This window comes from Copidosoma floridanum, unplaced genomic scaffold (genome assembly GCF_036245765.1).
Source record: "Copidosoma floridanum isolate Cflo_tuat_1 unplaced genomic scaffold, Cflo_Japanese_pri ptg000021l, whole genome shotgun sequence".
NCBI classification, from domain to species: Eukaryota; Metazoa; Arthropoda; class Insecta; order Hymenoptera; family Encyrtidae; genus Copidosoma; species Copidosoma floridanum.
In genome coordinates this window covers 30,265,216-30,285,359 of record NW_028321898.1, presented here as the reverse complement: position 1 = coordinate 30,285,359, position 20,144 = coordinate 30,265,216, and the positions used below count along the sequence as shown (strand labels likewise).

At 39.5% G+C, this 20,144-nt stretch overlaps 2 protein-coding genes across 5 annotated transcripts; one reads left to right on the top strand and one right to left on the bottom strand.

Moving 5' to 3' along the window:
- Positions 1-1,477: 1,477 nt before the first annotated feature.
- On the bottom strand, positions 1,478-19,544 carry stai (stathmin). 4 transcript variants are annotated; one of them, XM_014364374.2, is made up of 6 exons: positions 19,284-19,544; positions 17,971-18,021; positions 2,928-3,295; positions 2,624-2,764; positions 2,400-2,540; positions 1,478-2,317 (listed from the first exon to the last, which is right to left on the bottom strand). In XM_014364374.2, exons 2-6 carry the CDS (start codon positions 18,005-18,007, stop codon positions 2,219-2,221), a joined length of 786 nt encoding a protein of 261 aa, XP_014219860.2. In that variant the 5' UTR covers positions 18,008-18,021; positions 19,284-19,544; the 3' UTR covers positions 1,478-2,218. The 4 variants fall into 4 exon arrangements, with proteins under 4 accessions (XP_014219860.2, XP_014219861.2, XP_014219858.2 ...); XM_014364375.2 differs by lacking the exon at positions 19,284-19,544 and adding an exon at positions 18,479-18,554; XM_014364372.2 differs by lacking the exons at positions 17,971-18,021; positions 19,284-19,544 and adding exons at positions 7,812-7,901; positions 12,769-12,863.
- LOC149374271 (uncharacterized) lies at positions 11,350-12,266 on the top strand. The gene is made up of 2 exons (XM_089594360.1): positions 11,350-11,625; positions 11,784-12,266. The coding sequence occupies exons 1-2, from the start codon at positions 11,371-11,373 to the stop codon at positions 12,264-12,266; spliced, it is 738 nt and encodes a 245-aa protein (XP_089450486.1). The 5' UTR covers positions 11,350-11,370.
- Positions 19,545-20,144: the final 600 nt, after the last annotated feature.

Sequence of the window (20,144 nt, the reverse complement as noted above, 5' to 3'; positions counted from 1 at the left end):
AAAATAGACGTTACTTTTCGTAAAAATTGAGGGGAAAAAAAAAGAAGAGTCTTTTACTTCAATGTTTAGACACGATAGGTATACTTAATTCGTATAATAGACAAAACATTAATTGCAAAGCAGCGCAGAGTGCCGAAAGCCAAGGCCGCATGCATGCTCGTACACGTCAACAATGACGATTTTCTCGTTTAATTTTTCTTCAAGTACAAGTACGAAAGACATTCAATGCTACACTATTAGTGAATTTGTCTCGTTTTTTTTCATAAAAAATTTTATATTTCATGTGATTCTCTCTACCAAGAAGAGATGGTGTTTCAAGGCAGTGCAACGATAAAAGGTTTTCTTAATTACCCAGAGACAAAGGATTTACCAGGTAAACTTGATTCAGTGAACGATAACAAAGTTCTTCAACAAACGGTTCTCGTATAGCGGTGCTGTTTGCGTGGTATTTAAGAGATTGCAAGGCTTTATTTTTCAATGTCCGTTTCAGCCACTGAGTGTCAAACATATCCGGGAAGGATCTCACTTTACGTATATTGCAAGTAAAAAAATTTGTCACCAAAATTTTTATCAAAAATCTGGTATTTAATTAGCAGCAAAAAAAAAACCAGTTATACTCCCTCTATGTTTTGCTATTTTCAATTAATTTTCTCACTGTTGCACGAGTCTTCCGCTTGTTTAACTATTTTATCTCATAGGTAACTAATTGATATACTGTGTATGATATATATGTATATATAGATAATGCAGAGTAAAACACTTTGAAAGAGATATCGTGAATTCATCACAGAAGCGTCATATTTAATCATTGATTTATATATAAGATACTCTTTTTTAGAATTTTTTTTCTTTTTTTTATTTTACATATACTTCTTTAATAGGCGTGTAATCTATAATTGATGGTTCATTATTTGTCATCATGTTGGTGCAATTCGTATATTATTACAATCATCGGGTATAAAATTTTTTATTCTTATCTCAAGCCTTTGATAAAGCACTAGTGTATATATATATATATATGTTTTCTTTAGTAATACAAAACAACGCATCTTTGTGATGCTGCGTGTTTGAAAATTTCCAACGTAAATACAAGGCTGTGTAAGCAGCATCTGTGTCTTTAATGATTATTTCCATGTAACCACGTTTGGGCTTACTATTAAAAGTATTACTGGGATAATTGATTTTATATCTTCTAGTCATGAAAAATTAACTCCATAGGCTCATTTTATTATCTTATCGTATAAAATTCAAGGAAACGTTTAATACTTTCAGAATTTCCATCGATTAAAAAATTTGTATTTAATGACTTGCACATAACTCCAGCAGCGATACAAGTATCTGAATCGGCGTATATATATTTTGTGGAAACAGCTGAAAATCACAAAAATGGCAAAAGTATAAAATATACATATAAACAATTACAGAGCATAAAACATTATCCTGATCAACAATTCCTGTTAATGCGTGCAAAAAATGATTCATGACAAACTTTTATTTATTTATCGATTGTTACAAACATACAATTACTTAAACGTAATAATAATAAACATATGTAGCAAAATGTACTCGAAATTTACTTGTAAAAAGAGTTTGCGGCGATAAAAAAATATTAATCGTTAGTTACCAAAAGTCTATCTTTCAAACTCAGTCAAGCAAGCAGTCAAGTTTCTAATAATCACAATAAAGCATCAGCAATCGAAATCGGTTGCTCATTTTCCAGTTGGAAACCAAGTTTCCAAACTCGAGAAAATCCAGAGCGACGATAAGTAGTCTTTTTTTTTTTTTTTTCAATCCGCAACGACACAGCAGTTTTCAACTTGCCCAAACGCTCGCAGTCTTTAAAGAATACACGACGCATGCAAGCGCGATCAACTACAATTAATTTCCATGGCCATTGTTCGCAACGCAAAAAAAAAAAAAAAAAAAAAGTTAAAGTAGATACAGAGCTTTGAGCTCCGCGCGCACGTTTGCGCAAACAAACACTACAGTACCCACAACGTATATTGGCGTTGTTTTCCTAACGTATTATTATCTTTAAAGTAAAAGTATAAAAAAAAGGCAGTGCTGTCATTGTTGACTCTCTTAAATACTCGTAGTAGTTAGTGACGATAATGGCTAAACGATAAAATGAAAATAAGACAACTCGGCGACAGAAGGTATATAGTGACAGGGCGAGAAGCCGTGGCTTGGGGAAGCGAAGGGAGGAGAGCCGGTGTTCTTAGCCGGAGCTTGCAGTCTCCTGGTTGGCTGGCTGCTCGTCGTTGCCTCCGCTGCCCAGGGACTTGGACTTGTTCGACTTGATGGCATCGACGCGCGACTGTAAATCACAAACCCAACCATTTCAACTGTTTGTCCATAGCACTTGCATCAAGGTATGCTCATATACATTATATACTCACGCATTTGCGGATCTTGTCGAGGGTCTCGCGCTCGATGGTCTTGCGCCGCTCGCCCGCCAACTCCAGCTTCGTCTTGATCACGGTGTCGAGCTTCTGGGTCTGCTCGATCTGCAAGTGGCGCACGCGGTTCACGTGATCCTCCTGCCGAAGCGACGAGACCATTGATTCAATTTTATTTAAACAAATTTATTCTCTTGTATGGATTAAAACAGTAATGAACTCACGTGCTCCTTGAGCCGTTCGACCTTGTTCTTGAGGTTCATTTCACGCTGGGCCTCGGCCGTCTTGAGCTTCTCCTCGATGGCGATGCGAATCTCCTCGTTCTGGTGCTCTTTGCTCTGCCTCGACTTCTCGACCCCCTCCAACTGCAAGTCCAGTTGAAAAAAAAAAAAAAAAAAAAAAAAACGTAAATAAGTAGTGGAGAAAAAAAACAACAACATATTTGGCCTCCGCAACTAGAACGGGACCCGAACGACTCACTGAAATATCCTAAAAAAAATGTTATTATTTATGAAAGGGGGGGCTCACGTGGTCCTTGATCTTCTTCTTCTTGTCGGCGTAGTGGGCCTCGCGCTTTTCCTCGCTGCTGGTGAGCTTCTTGTCCAAAATCTCGCGGGTGGTGTTGACGAAGCCGCTGGTGAGTTCGTCGCGCTTGCGGGCGGCCTCCTCGATTTTGGCGGTGCGGGCCGACAGGCTGGCCATCTTCTCCGCCTCGAGGGACAGCCGGCGCTCCTCGGCGGCGCGCAGCTTCTCGGCTACCAGGGCCGGGCTCATGGTGGTGGGCGAGGTAGGTCGGGTCGGCGACGGCGCGCGCTTCGCCGGGGCCGTTGGCTCCGCGAGGATCACCTCGTACCGCAGCCCACCCTTGGTCTTCTCCTGGCACCGGATCTCCGTTGCTGCACGCCGATTTCAACAACATATACATGTTACTAGTTCTTCCCTTTTTTGTACATGGGCTTTCCATATTTTCAATAAACACACTACGGTTCTTATCATGCAAAATGACTGTGAGCAGAATCAAACGTAACATTGAGTTCAGATGAAACTCGACCGGGTCGTCCAGCAAAAAAGTGCGAGAAAAGCTTGTTAAAAAATGAAGATTTAAACGTGGATTCTTTAAAAAAAAAAAAAAAAAAAAATATTTTACAATGTTTATTGCACAAATAATATCTACTTTTTTACAGTACCGAAAGAAAAAAAAAATCGGTATGTATATATATGAAACTTTTCTGCTGAGCCTTGCGATCTGAGACTTTGGTAGGGTACATTGATTGGTTCAATAAACGAAATCCAATAACATTTGTTTAAATTTCACGAAAAATCACCCAACAGTCTTTTGATCACCATCAAAAGCCCTACATAGCCGTTCGAGTAATCAACACTTTTTTGTCATCCTTGTACATACATTAGATGTATACATCTTGATGTTTGTGATAAATAATAATAAAAAAATAATAATAATAAATAATTTTTTGTATTTGACCATAGGAGCATAAGCTCGCGGGAACAAATGTAATGAAATGACGTGCGTGCACTTACAGTAGCCGAGACGCATCCATCCTATCTCGCGGAGCTTGAAAACCCCATACGTGCATGAGATTAAATCGAGCATCCGCATATGCAAGTCTGATCAAGTGCTCAACGAATCGGTGTCGAGCTTCGTCGATCGGTTCGTTTATAAACTTTTGCTCCAGTACAGCCCACGTACAATCAACCCTTAAAATTCCCCTGACAAGTCGAAAGGTAATTTTTTTCATGAAACATCAAAGGATCGCGTTGAGCTTGGCGTTCACTTGCATTTCATTATATATATATATATTACACCTTATATACACCGAGCAAAACTCGAAAAAAAAAAAAAAAAGGATTAGATTAGTCCCACATAAGAGTATATGTTCATATTATCATCCATATATAGAAGCAAATTCATCGTTGCATCTTGCTCTTGTCGACCCTCTATCCGATATCATCGTGTCCGAATCTACCCCTCGCAATGTCACCTCCCCAATCAACGACACGCAGAGCTCCGAACCTTATTTACGTGCACGGCCACGTAATTGCCCATGAACCGAGGGGGTGGGGGTGGGGGGGGGGAAAGACATCCTTGTCTTTCCTTGGAGTTCAACGAGCAGAGGGACGAAAGGGAGAGAAAAGGGATTTTATATACATGCCCCCCTGTGCGAGCGGAAAGACATGGAGTATTATGACTCGGTCTCGGAGGGATATACGGATCCCTCCTTCTATGTACTTATATATACACTCTTTTTTTGGCAGGTATACATATATACACTTCTATTCGGCCTCCCCTGGCTTTCCTCCCTTTTTTTCTTTTTATCACCCCTTTTTGATTAAATTTGTTTCCCCGTAGACTCCGTGTACTGCTGTTTGGGAACAAATTTCAACTTTTCATGTCACACACCCGAGGCTCGATATATATATTATACCGATACAAGTTACGGAGCTTTTTGCAGAGACCGAGGAATTTGCGGATCTCCGAAGTGCTATTGGCTTTGACAAAACCCTGTTGATGTACTTTTTGGTTTATTTTAAAAGATAATCCATGGTTGAAAATTGATGGCCTCTACGCTGAGGTGTACTCGCTATGACTGTCTATAAAAAGACACGCGTAAGCTCAAGAGATTTGCCATCTATAAAAAAAAAAAAAAAAAAGAAAAAGTACGAAGAATCAAGGAAAGACCCTTGCAATGCACCCGGTATACATGTGCAGGTATATTGTTCCGTATGAAAGCTCGTCTCTAGCGATCGACGAAGCACGAGTCTCGCGAGAAAAAATGATGGATTCCCAAGCAGGCGTACTTATAAAGAAAAGAGGAATGAATGAAAAAAAAAAAAAAAAAAAAAAAAAAGAGACGAGGGAGAAAAACCCGTTCACTGCACTCGCCCAAATAAGGAGAGTGCGGCGATGCCTCCGAATCCCAAACTGGAACTCGCGTTGTCTCTCTCCTGGCAACGTTGTCACCCAAGAAACGTACCGAAGATCGAAACTTTATATCCCTTTCGAACGCCTACTAAGTATGTGGCATAAGTGTACCTATACATAAGTACCAGAATACATCCTGCAAGTCAGGCGTGAAACGTGCCCGATACGAGTCTCGAGACCGTTATATACACGTGTTTCATGTAACGTATTGTAAATAAAAAAATAAAAAAAATTGTAACGATGAAAAACAAAACCTGTAGGTATATAGCTGTGTGTATATTATATAGGTAATCGGAAGACTTGCCCCTTTCTTCCGCTTCCTTGTTCTCACTTGGCGATAAATGCATATACGTTTGTACATATCCGACACACATTTGTATAATGCATATTATACATGTGTCCCTTTTACTCCCACCTATATATACGCCAATTTCGAAAAGTTTTCCGCTCTCCGATAAAAAAAACCATTTCCTAGTAGTACCAACCTATAGTGCACAATATGCGCTTTCATATTTTTGATAGAGGCGCATTGTGTTGTGCTCACTGTGTGGGATATACTTATAGATAGAGCTGTTGCGTCTGCAATTCCTGCGTATAGGTATATAATTATGTGTGTGCTCGGCTTTGTCTTCGCGATGATACCGATACTACCTACTTACTACCTATTGTTTCCATCGCGCCGAGAGTGGAATAAAACCATGTGCCTGTACTTATACACGGAGGAGAGAAGAGAAAAGGGATAAGCGATTGTATGCATGTGCCACTGTCTGCGATGTACAATGCGTCAGTCGTTTGTTGCAAACTCGCTCGCGCGGCTCCATCAGTCGGCGTCCCGAGAGAGACACATCCGTGTATGCATCAGGCGAGTAGGTACTTAGCGAAAAGTGCATTGAACCGCGACCGCCTTTTTCTCCTGTGCGATGATCGTGCGCTTCTTTCTTTTTTCTTTTTAAAGAGACTTTCGACCATACGCTCTGAAGCGTGAAATCAAGATGATGTGGGTTTTGGAGTTTTTTGAAGTTGAGCTTGTACTGGCCGACTTGCGACTTTTTGTTCTCGTATACTCGGCTTTTTTTTTTCTTTTTTTTTTTTTTTCAAATTTAAGTAACAAGATGACTATTATTAGAGAATGATTAAAAATCATGATATTAAATATTGTGCAAGAAAATGTTTCAGAAATACACACTTGATTTAATTTTCGCGTCAAGGATCATGTAGGAAAAATTACATTGGATTAAGTTTACAGTAAAATATCATGGAAAGTGATACTATACTTGATTTGATTATCATTTTTAACAAAAAAAATAAATAAAAAATAAACAATTAGACTGAAAACTACGTTTGATTAAAGTTAAGATGAAACACAATAAAACGTAATTTTCGAATAAACCTTATTTTATTTTAAAAAATGATTTTTTTTTTTATTGTTACTCATTCATTTATACCACGGCAGTAAAATTAAAAATTGTGTGAAAAAAAAAATAAAAAAAATAACAATTTATTTGTAAAAACCAAAAAACATTTTATCGAAATTTTGTTTTAGTTGGTAAGTGTGGTATGCTTGTTGATGAATGAAGTGACTAATGTGCAATTAATCATACTAATTTTTATCGCATATAGTGGAGTTAAAAAATGTATGGTTATAAAATCCATTTGAAGCAAGTCCTACGTAAAATATTTACATGAAATTCACAGCGACACGCGACAAAACGGCCCTTTTATAGTGCACAACAGTAGCGCATCTTTATTTTATCACATGTGCATCCCTTTTTGTTGACAACACGCAAATCCATGAGAATTGAAAGCCATCTTTCTTTCCCCAACTCGGGCAGCTTTTACTATCACTGGCATGAGGTTGAGTACACGATAGTGGGAGGGATAAGGAGAGAAAAAAAGGCTCAGTGTTCGCGTTCCTCTGGAATTAAGGAAATACATCGCCGAGAGCCAGGGAGAAAAGTGTGCAATGCTCCCTCGCTTGGAAATTTATCGGCTCTCTCTCTCGTCTTTGTCTGTGCCCTGTCGATTTTTAATGTATACTTGCGTACACATAAATAAGATGAACCTTTTTTTTCTCTTCTCAGGTAGGTATGTTTCCCTTGGTTCCCTTCGGGAAGTTATTGGTTGGGTAACGCCGCACTGTTTGAATTCGTAATGGTCAACACACGCGTTGGGGTCACGCTAACTTTATAATATGGTGTATCGATGGAATGTGTATATATATATCAAATGACGACACGTAGAGAAACGGAATAGTACATTTTTTATTTAAAAATTCCCCCCTTAAAAATCCGACTGACCCGTAAGCGTCAAATACGAGAGATGTGAAAAACGAGCAGCGTTAAAAAAGTGGCAAGGAAATAAGCGAGCAAACGAAAAAAAAAAGGGAGCGCTTGCAAATGGCATTTAAAAAGGGGGAAAAAAAGAGGAATGTAAACGAGACATGAGTGTGGTGCACGTGTGTTTGTACTCACTTATGAACTTGACTTTCATGGGCTGTTTGGTGCGGAGCTTCCCCTTGGCGATTGGCTTCTTCGCGGGTGACGCACCCTTGCGGTGAGTGGCTGTACAGGAAAAATAGCCCAGAAATCGTCCACATCAGAGTTTGGTTTTTTATTCTTACACTATATACCCATATGATTCTGGGTTCACTCGATTATATTTTACTCAATTTTTTTTCTTATCAGAAAGTCGAGGCCGAAAATCGATTGACTGTACCGATTATGCGCGTATTCACTTCCCGAATTGAATTTTTTTCAGACCCTACCCCCCCCGAAAAAATATCCAATGTTAAATTTCTACTTTTGCAGTTTTTCCAAAACAATATAAAAAATTAGATTCGGGAAATAAGGAACTTTTGTGTACTATGGCCAAGCCCTGCAAAGATAAACGTTGTCGTGTAAACGGAATTTCCATTTCTTTGATATTGCCGGCTTTTGTTGATAAATCGAAAAACCGGAAGAAATAAAGCCAGTCATTCGATCGATCCTCGACCACTTGTTTGATTAACACTTTGACATCTATTGGCCATATAAATCGATTTATATTACCTATATACTTGTATTTGACACTTGAGTAATACAGGCACGCGTTATTGATCACATTTGGTCTACGTGCTATGCTGTATTTACATGCGTAAGCCTTTTTTTTTTAATCCACAAATTATTCCATTTTGTTGCAGGGTTGTTTCGCAGTGGATGGTTTATTTTTCACATACTTTTCACTCGTATATATTACGTTACTTTTACGTACTTAATTAAGGACTTCAAAATATGGTTGCCGTGAGGGGATAAAAATAATCTCAAAATTGTACATACAAGCGTCACGTCTCGTTATAACGAGAGAAACACGCAAGAATACACTTTGGTGCATGTAATCTCTGCACACATGTAGGTTGGCAAAAAACAGCTATTATCGATCAGTTGCACACAACGAATACACACTCCGTATCGATCGAAGCTGGGAACTAGGCGGTATTTATATCGATTTTGGCCTATTTTACAACTTTTGACAATTCACCATTGACGCGAAAAAAAAGAGGTTGTCGCGACATATACATATATATATACTCAAACAAGATTGACGGAGCGAATGTATAGGAGAGTTCGTTCGGCGAAATCGACAATTAAATTCCACAGCTGATTTATGAAAGCGCGTCTTTCCCTCCCCCTGTCACTTGTTATTACCACCTCGATGGAAAAAAAGGAGAGGAGGGAAAGACGCGCAAGTGACGCAAAGGTGAAAGCAGGATCATTTTCAATTATTCTCTATTAATAGCGATAGAGGCTACAGTTTAAAAGTACGACTTTTCGAAGGTAGAGGTTACACGCCACGGCCCGAATGCGTGTGCACGATCCATCATCGGGCTTGCAAAAGTCTAAATATAACTTGGTGGTATACGTGTCGGACTTTTTTTTTTTTTTTTTTTTTTTTTTTTTTTCAATCAATAATCCGAAAAAAAAAAGAGTTATGTAATTGATACAAATGTGTTATCATCAGGTATCCAATGGTTCCAACCAAGGACACCCTGCGCGGATGTTGGATACGAATTTTGTTCCAAAATTATCGTGATCGGTGTCCTTCTTAGTGCGGGATGCGACCCACATTCAGCGACACGAACTTTGTTAACATATAGATGCGCACTTTATACGTACATTGAGCAACAAACTCTACGTGCTACGGGTAATTCAAACTTTGGTAGTGGCACAACCATCTGATCAAAGTTACTTTGTGTACTTAACAGGTTGTTCAAAATTAATTGTTTCCCTTTACTTAATTTATTTTAGTTTTCAACAACCAAAACTCTGACCAAAACTGGCGACTTTCGACTCGTTTCGTTCCAAACGTATGCTTGGCCGATCAACAGCAGTTCAATGGCCTCTCGTTCCCCACGGATGCACTTTTGAAAAGTACCCTGGACGAAAAAAAATGCAACTAAAGGTTATACTATTAAGGAGATATACTGGCAACAAAAAATGAGCAGATTTGACGGCGACCTTTCATTCGGGAGATCCCGTACTCGGGGACGCATGAAAATAACAGGATAATCCTGACGCGTTTGAAACAACTTGCGATGATGCGAGACATCTATACCCTTATTATCATTGTTATTTTTTATATGGGATGGCATCGACAAGTCGATGAAAGTATACATATATAGAGACATATGTATATGTATTCGAGTGAGTCACAAACAAGACCGCAAACCATATCATATGTGTGTAAGCGCGAGCTATCGACCTATGGACGGCTGCACCAACGACGACGGAGCTTTCAAGCTGTTCCGAGTACTCCGAGACTATATGTGTGTTTTATATATATACGTACATGCACGTGCGATAAATGCGGGTGCAAGTGCGTTCGTATCGAGGAAGGATATCGCGTTAGCCTGCACCCCTCGCTCTTATATATAATAAATGCGAGCGGCACTGGATATATATACAGAGGGGCCTTCCAGCTCGCGGTTACTTGCGCACGAAAATATACATGATATGGTCAATCGGGGCGGCTGAAAGTGCCACTTTGTGCGAAGAGAAAGAAGGAAGGGAAAAATAAAAAGGCGTGCGTTTACACGCGTGTGCGCCTTGGTTTTGTCCATTTTTTAGCGCGGAGTCGGCAATGTTTGATAAGGCTTCGTTCGAATGAAGGGAGCTTTCGTGCTTTTGAAAAAATCAAGAACAAAGTTTAATTCGATCGAATGATATTACTTAAAGAGAAATACAATCCGCAGAAAAGCTGAAAAAAAACGACTTGTTGGAGATGCGTACTTTTCACGTGAGTGGAGTACAATGGAGAAATATAATACATATTCACGGAAGACGAGACAAATTAAAGTAGTTATCGATCTGACTGCGAAAAAAAAAAAAAAAAAGGAAATCAAGCGAGAGCTAAGCCTCTATTTGCTTGAACAATAGAATCACAAGGGGAGAACAACTACGTTGCAATGACTCGGCCTTTTCGTTGTGGCCAGAAAATAAAATATTCGTGTCTGCATCGACGACAAATCAATTGAACAAAGGGGAGTTTGTAAGATAAAAAAATAATATGAAGATGAAAGTCGTAAATGTGCATAAACCTGTGAACATAACTTTGATCAAATGATTGAATACAGCGCAAATAAATTACTTGCGTTCATCCGACAGTACTGTTTGAAAAAGTAGATGGTATTGAAAATAACACTGGAAAGATGTAGTACGGTCATTGAAATCAAAAGTGACCTATGCATTTAACAATTGGAAGAATAATACAGTCTAAAATTGATGTTTTTTTTTTTTGCACAAAAGAATATGTGTACGCTCGTTGGGCAGTAATTCCTTTCAGAGCTAGCGTTGAAACGATACCCCAACGATTATCAACGTGATAATCCTTATCCTATGTAATAAGTAACTCGATAATTGTTTCCTAGATAATTGTTTCCAACTCGTCAACGGTTACATTGGTGAAAAGTATTACGTATGAAGACGCGCCAGTGGAAGTATATAGTTTAACATAATACATCACGCAAATCGTTGGTGCTGGACTGCACATGAAAACATGAGCGTGTCATTGGGAAGCGCAAAAAGTTGTGACTCCAGAGTTTTGCTCGGAAGGGTTAAAGAAGTTACGATTTCGCACTTCAACACCCCATCCTCGTTTTACCTCCAACTCGCGGAGGAGGATCAGAGATACAAGACTCTGGATTCGGAAATGTCGAATTACTACCGCAAGAAGGACACCGGTGAGGAAAAAAAGAGAGGGCCATCGGTCGGCAAGTCATTATTGAAGTCGCTGAAAATTCAGGAGTTGAAGGTGAGAGCATTAGAAAAATATTTTAAAAACTGGTTACTCTTGATAGCCTGAGCTTAATGTATGTCAGGCTTCGTCCTTGGTACCCAATCCACTGCTGAAAGTCTGTTCCGGGGAGGGTTCGTTCGAATACTGGAGAAAAAAAATTTTTTTTTTTCTAGTACAAAATGAACGTAAGCGTCTGCGTGGCCGACAAATGGGTGAGATGTGTCATCGAGGATGATAATGGTCGGTGTCAAATGGTGGACAGTGGCGAGTCGTTCGATTTAGGGTTTGATCAAGAGAAAAGTGGGATCTATCTGTTGGACGGTAGATTTTTAGCCACGCCTCCGCGAGCGATACTCTGCGGATTGGGAAATGTGTTACCAAATTATCTGAATGGACACGGATGGTGTAAGCGAAGCTGTAAGTTATTCGAGTATTTCACCGAAAACAAGCGATTGAGGGCCCGGTTCCTGGAGGAAGGACTCCTCCGAGGCACTTACTACGTTTTTTTGACTAGCGTTGCCCCCGACTCGACTAAAATCCACGTCAACACTGCCCTTTGTGCTTTCGACACGGCCGTTGCCAATTACAACTCACCTCGTCCTATTTGGTCATTTGACTTACCTATACCAGAATTTCACAAGATGAGTAACAAATGACTTGGCTATAGTATACTAAATTTTTTTTTTTTAGAATCAAGAAAACATTCACTTTGCCTGATACTGTTTGCCTTTGTCCGTACGTTATATCTTAATTATCAATAAAATATTTGTTTTTCTCAGTTTCCGTATCATTTGTTAATGTTTAAATGTTTTTACGTGATTAAAAAAAAAAAAAGAAAAAAAAATTTCTCTCTCAGGCGGTACCAAAGAAACTCGTAACATTTTTTATAAACCATCCACTGCGCGTCGTACGCATAGCTTATGCATGTATATATACGCAACACCGCACGTTTCCTTGCTTATACACACCCGGAGCCGCAAGGAAAGCGCCAAACGTCTTCCAGAAAAGGAAAAGGTTCGTAAAAAAAACGGTTTACTGTTTCGGGGGAGGAAAGGGCAAAAGTGTACGTAAAAAGAAAAGAAAAAGTCGTGCGTATAAAAAAAATACACACGCGTGGTGTGGCGAGTACTTATATATTATAGGGAGAGATAAACTCACCGACGATGCTAAGAGGCGCTTTGCAGCTGTGGCAGAAGCACTGCAGCACCGAGTCGCGTACAAGGTCGATCAGCATCTTGACTTCTTTCTTCTTCTTTCTTTGCGTAAGTATATGTATATATCCAGCAAACCATATACGATTGCCCGGCGGGAGCGAAAAAGAGAGGCAGGAAAATAAGACAAACTTTATACGCGTACGTGTATGTGTATATGGGGTATACCGGTTAGCGCTGCTTCGTCTTTGAGGGACTTGGTGACTGTGTGTATATCGTACGTACACGCCTTTTGCGCTCTTCCTCTTTCACTCGCTTGCGTGCATGGGTTTATCGCGCGATCGATTTCTCGTGTCCCTATATACCTACCTTCGCGAATTTCGTACGATATACTCCAAGAGAAGGAGGAAGCGAAGAAGCACACGTGTGTATATATATATGTTTTTTTTTCCTCAATTACAATAATACATGGAGGCGCTCGAATTGGCAAAACCTTAAATCATATGCAAAGTTTTACTTACGCTTTTCCCCCTAAATTACCGCTAAACGAATGTCCCAAAGAGTCAAATTTTTCCCGAAACTTTGGTAAATTTCGTTACGAATAACGAGAGGTATGCGCAAAGCGCCGTGATTAGCGCTATTTAAACAATAATAATTATTCCTCGCAAGGATGCACTTACGTTACCATGACAATGAACTCACTCGAGTGTATACTATATATAATATACATGGGTGTAAGTACCGTCGAAAGCAATAAAAACGACTGTATCGTTGACGCTGGTGAGTTTGCGGTTTTACGTTTGAAATCACTTATTTATACGCACGAGCATAACCGAAGCAATAACCGTGATGGGGGCAAAAAACAAAAAAAACAAAAAATATTCATTCGCAGGTCAATGAAGCTCGTGCGCTTGTAAAAAGTCGTCCTTCGGAGATAACCGTTTCTAATTATCCAGTCCACCCTAATCAAGTCAAGTTGCGCGACCCTACCCTTACTCGAGTGAATCTGGCAATAATTAATGTTTTAATTTAACAAGAGAGAGAGAGAGAGAGGACCGGCATGTGAGTGTACACGTTGTACAACCTCACCCCCCCCCCTGCACGCGACAATTACCTCTTCTTTACTCCCAACACCCCCGTACCTGTATACACTTGCAGCAAAGTGGGAAGAAAAAGGGCGCAAAAGGCGCGCGAGGAATAATTTTTTTTGTTTTTGTTTTCCAAACGAAGCAAGCTAACCGGATGAACGAGTAAGTAGCGGTATAAAATACAGAGAGGAGAGAAGAAGAAGAAAAAAAAGGGATACTTTGAGTATTGGTTCGGGGCGGTGGCTGACGGGCGACTGAGGGTTCGGCGGTGTGGAGAAAAGCTCGCAAGCACGAAGGAGGAACACATATGGGGTGGCACGGTCACGGCTATAGGTGGTGGTGGCGCCGCGGCGCCCGGCGTCGTCGTCGTCGCTCGATACGTGCCGGCGCGAGTTGCTATATTTTATCTCATCCACCCCTCCCTCGTGGGTGCATTGTATAATATATGGATGCACAATCGGGGAGGAGATCGTTTTTGATTTTTTCCACCGAAGCTTTTGAGAATCGATCTTTTATTTTCGAAGGGGGTGCCGAATTTTTACGTCTTCCGGTTTTCATTGAGAACTATCAAGAATCTTGTTTTTTTCTTTTTTTTTTTCAAGATAACACGTTTAACGTATACATTGTTTCCGAAGTACAATAGTTACGTTTTTCAAATGATCATGTACGAAACAAGCTCCCCAAGAGTTGAAATCACGCATGTACAGTCCCCCAAAGTTAAAAAAGGAAAAAAAAATACGAACGTTGTTATTTCTTCTCAATTTTGCAATTTCCGTTTGATTCGTCGAGTCGTAAGTTTTTCTTTTTTTTTGGTTGTCCACCTCGGCATTATCCGAGCACAACTTCAACGTCATGCATATTCACAATCCAGACGAGACCGGGGAGTACATGGCAGAAATTGCCTTTGTCGTTAAAAGCGACGTGATTCATTCGCGCTTCCAACTTTGCCATAGGGTGATTTCATCAGTGTACAGGAGGGAGCTTTATTCATTTTAATTTTTTTTTTTTTTTTTTTTCACCACGCATCGCGATGATTTCATAAAATATAATATATCAGAGTTCATGGTGTCGTTCAAAAAAAAAACAATTAGGAACACATATTTCTTTTGTTTCGATTACATCAGGGGGGATGAAGTAGACAAATCCTTTTTTTTTTTTAGCAATAATATTTGAAAAACACAATTCCTATTTGCTTCAACTGTCGCCAAAATTACACGTTTCGTAAAAAAATTCAAGGAAAACAAAAAAAAAAACTTTACAACTTTATCGGTACGAGCATATATTATTATCCCCAAATGATCGTATGTGCTGAATGCCAGCTACCGACACCAAATGAGCAAAGGGAGCACAAAACCATGGAACCTCGGGCGATTCAAAACTTTTAAAGCTCCAATCTTTTAGCAAAGAGATACGTATACGGAAAAAACCCGCGGTGAATCAAGACCGTTTGTATCCTTTAACAACAACTTTTAAGGCATATGGTAGGCGATCATCCGCAAAAACGTAAACATCATCAACCAGGTACAATGGCTCAATTCACCAAGATTCCAACGACAGAAGATTCCGCAGCGGTGGAATTTGTTTTCAAACTTTCCCTTGAGTAAAAAAAAAAGTTGATCTCGCGACCGCGTGGACAGAAAGAGAAATATACCTGGTGCAGGGGGATACGGGGGAGACGGTATTGCTGACAGCCATCAATCGAGAAAAGCTAAAAAGTCACTCGCATGTATACGTACAAACTGGAAGTTACGGGGAGACGGAGAGAAATTTCCTACGATGGTCAGGCACGTCAGGATGGGACGGCAGCTGATTAGTGGTTTGTAAGGTGGCTTCGTTGTGGTTGAAAATGTGTATACCTGCGGTGGACAAAAACGAGCAGGTTATACGGTATGGCCAAGCAAAAAAGCCGCTTGTTCGAGAGGCTTTCAAGGCTAAATGGTTGCTTGTTTGCCGCAGAGCTGACCAGTTTTATTGCTCGGATTTGCTGATCAATTAGGTGTATGTACTCGTTCGTTTGATTTCGAAATGAAATTTAGTGGCGCTTTGGGCGAGCGCGTGTGTATCTCGTTGAAAGATGTCCCCGAGTGGGGTTTTCTTAACCGTATAGGAAGCTTTGCAATTGCAAAAAATAAATAAAAAAAATATTACTTGGTCGGGTAGTATATTACAAAATTGGTTTACAAGGAGTACATAATTATACGCGGCCGAAACAGGTCAAAGGGTATTTTATTCATTTTTTAAAAAATGTTTTATCAATTGCGAGAACCAATTTTCCATACTCAATCGTCATTTGGCACGTATAACTGTCCTTAATTATCAATGAAATACGTTTCTTCACCCCAAGTGACGGTTTTTTCTTTCTTTCATGTTATAGAATCATATACAGCTCATAGTGAAAATTCACTTTCCCCGTGCCAGAAGCGCCAACGGGAAAAAAAGACCGAAAAAGAAAACGTCAAGTTTTCTCCGTAGAGACCAAAATTGTTTGTCCCCCCTCGCGGATTAACCGAGTTTTCCCCCCGTGTGCCCCGTTTTTTTTTTTTTGTTCGGCTCGTCTTCATTCTTCCGACCCGTTTGATAGAGACGGAGAAAAAAAAAAAAAGAAAAGTAAACAAAAACCAGTGTATTATGGTACACCCAAAGGAAAGCGAGTGAATTTTCACCTTCTCGCGTCGCGATGCAGCGAACAGAGAGATATACCTCTCGAGTATGTGTATAATCAGGTTACCCCACGCGCTCTTTACTTCCCGGGAAAAAGGGCCTCTCGGCCTCGCCTCTCTCGCAGCTAAACGTCTCTTTGCAAATAATGTGCTTCTCAACGTGAGTACAAAAGTGTACTTATTTTGAAAATCGAGTAGGTCATGCTCCGTACTCTACGTGCGCTTTACCCCAAAAAAATAGAGAGGTACGGTTTTTTCCTCTTTAGTGGGTACACAAAAGCTCTCTTTTCTCTGCTGTATAGATATAGATAATCAAAGGGACGCGTGCCATACAGACGCTGCAGGTATACATTGTAGCGCGTCACGATTTTTCGTGCGCGACACTATTATTTTACATGTATACCTACACATTTGTGTGCATGTATATATACGTAGGTATGCCGTGCTGTTGACGCTCGTGGGAAACGATTTTTCGAAATCTCTTACTTATACGGGCCATAGATGCACCTCACTTGGAGCGACCTTTTTTCGCGTTGTTTGAAAGTTTTTGTTTAACGTGTCGCTCTCCTCTCGAGTGGGACGGGCTCATTTGGTTTGCATGAGATGATTAGCTCGCACGTTCGATCTGGCGTTATTAATTTAAAACAAAAAAAAAAAAAAACACAACCATTCGGTTACCCGTTCTACAACGCATTTAGTACTATGATGAGATGGTGCAACGCGTGAAGGCACGCGAGTCCATAAATTTTCAATACTTACCTTTTTTCAGATGACAATGTGGCAGTTGGTTATTTATCATCTCTATAAGTTTTAATGATCCGCTGGGCGCCCTTTACTATATAATACACGTAAATCTTGAGTCAAAATTCAAAACTGACTAAAATATGGATCAAAAGTATCGTAGAAAAAGACTTGGATCCCCTTATGCTACTAGTTTTCATCAGCATATCCTTTTTGGGCCGAAAATTAAAAAAATACCCTGTTGGACTTTTTTTTTTCTACCAGACAAAGCTAAAGGTATCATATATTCCCTGCAGGATATGAGATCTTGTGTAAATCGGAATTTATATGTGCATGTTATATTGTGCGTTCCATAAATTATGAAAATACCACAAAGTCATAGTCATATGCAAAAAGTAAATAACGCAAGTAGCAAATGTTGAAATAAATGAGATTTTACTATTATGAAAAGACAGCGTTGATTACTCAATGGCATTGCCGGCTTTGGACGTCTTTATTCCTGCATCGGTACAACGATGGAACTTCTCCAATGAAAAAAAATAAAATAAAAATAATAATGATAAAAAATAAAGTCACATGAAATAAACGCTCTGCCAAAGCGAGCGTATCTAATGTTCTAGAAGTAAGCGCCGGTTTCGGGTTGCAACCCCAAAAAAAAAAAAAAACAAATAGGAGTAATCGACGACGTTTAACGATTCTATGACTCGTGAAATTACTTACCCTCATTCACGATCGGTGTTTCCGTTGCAGTTGCCATGCTCGCTTTTGTGACTGCAAAACAAAGGTGCGGATGGACCGTTAGCAATTGTGTTTTTACTGAGAAGTCGAGGTTGTGTGACTTTGTAAATTGAAATATCTTTGAATGTCTTTTTTTTGATGCATTTGTAAGGGTGTTCTAGAAAATCTGACAGCATCGAGTGGAAACAGGTATAAAGTCGACATGAACACGCACACTCGAGGAGTCATAATCAAAACAAGGACTCATTTGCACTGACGTACGTATTTAATAACAAAAAGTTCAATGCCCCTTTCGATTTTCAAGTAATATTAGTCTTATACGTATACGAGTAAAAACATTTTTTTTTTTTTTTTTTTTTCTAAATTGAATAACCACATGACAAACATAGGATACTTATTCATGTAATTATCTTTTAAAACACGAAAATAATAGTATAATTTATTTAGAAAAATCGTCAAATATTGGTGGTAGTTAATTAAAAAAGCGTACCTTCGATAAACAACGGTTAGTATAGGTATTTTTATCAGCGTAACGCGTTAACCTCAGCAGCGACAGCAGAAAACCTACCGATAAGTACAATGTTGTATATGTTTGTACACACAAAAGTAAATAATAGCTATACACGCGAGTGATGCGCAGCTTTGCTCCGAAAAGGAAAAGGTCACTCAAACACTGTACGATATAAAAACTAATTTAAAAAAAAAAGCACAAGACCTCTATATATAGTAACGCACTATATTCCTCGGAATCTCAGCTCTCGCTTATCTTGTAAAAAAAAAAAAAAAAAAAACTTTTTTAACCTGTCTCGTCCGGCCAAAAGTCGCTATAGCTTATTTATACGCAGTCGGCGTCTCGGTGTTCGCAATCAAAACAAAAGCCGGAGCATCATCCTGCAACCGCCAATAAAAACTGTTCGGATTTAAAATTCGTTTGAAATTTTTAAAAACCACCGTGGAACACTCCGATATTTAAAAAAAAATGGGGGAGAGGGAGTTATTTAAAAGAGGTATATATTCATACCGTTTTATATACACAAGCAAGAGAAGTACAAAGTACACATTATAATGTATAAATATATATACATACACGTAGTCTGTCGAGTCCCTTTGTCTGCCCTCGGCCCCATTCCCTTTACTTTATATACGTATATATATGCGTGTACCCCTGTCCAAAACCTTTTGGAGTCGTACAGGCAATTAAGTATATGCTCAACTCGATCAATTTTACTTGTTACTTAACGGTCCACAACTAAATTAATGCACTTATAAAAAAAAAAAATAACACACCAACGTACCTTTTCAAAGGATCTTCTTCAAAACAGCAGAGCGGACTTGTTTGTTTTTTATCCACACTCCAATTCCTTTGGAAACCAACTGCTTGGAATATATTACTTCAAATCCAAGGGCTTATCACGTACGTGGGTACTTTAATGCAATTTATCGGACGAAAAAAAAAAAAAAAATTAATAAATAAATAAATAAATGGGACGAAAAGCGTGAAAACACTGCAGCAGAGAGTTTTGCGCGTACTCCAGCGACTCGAACTGCCGACTCTACCGAGCGGTTGCGAGCGAGTATACTTATATAGGTACATACGTGCGCTCCGGGAGCCTGTGGCTTATACCCTATATACACTGTTACACGTTTTTATGTTCGTGCGCTTACCTATATATATAATGGTGTATAACTGTATATACGTGTCCTCTCTCTCAGCTTCGGTCTCTTTCGCGCTCTCTCCCCGCGACTTGCTCCCCATTTTTATGTATTACAAAGGAAAAGACTTGCATGAATTGCATTGCCTGATGTGGTAGCCGTCGTGCCGGTCTGCGCGCTATCAGCAACAACTGGTTGCTCCCCCCCTCCCCTGTAAACTCGACACCCTACTCCCCCTTTTTTCTTTTTTGGTGCAATTCTATTTTCGGGAAGATCGCGGTGTGTTCGTCCCAATCATATGATCCCAAATGTCCCCCAATCGCTACGCGAGGGTGGCCGTCACACTTAAAAATTCAATTGTTTACGAAGGGAGATTAAATTTTTTTTTTTTTTTTTTTGCTTTTTTTTCAAATTGTTAGCGCAAAACTCGAGAATCGATTGGTTTATATCAATGGTGATAGAATGATGATCATTTGAGTTAGAGAAAGCTTAGGCAATTGTAT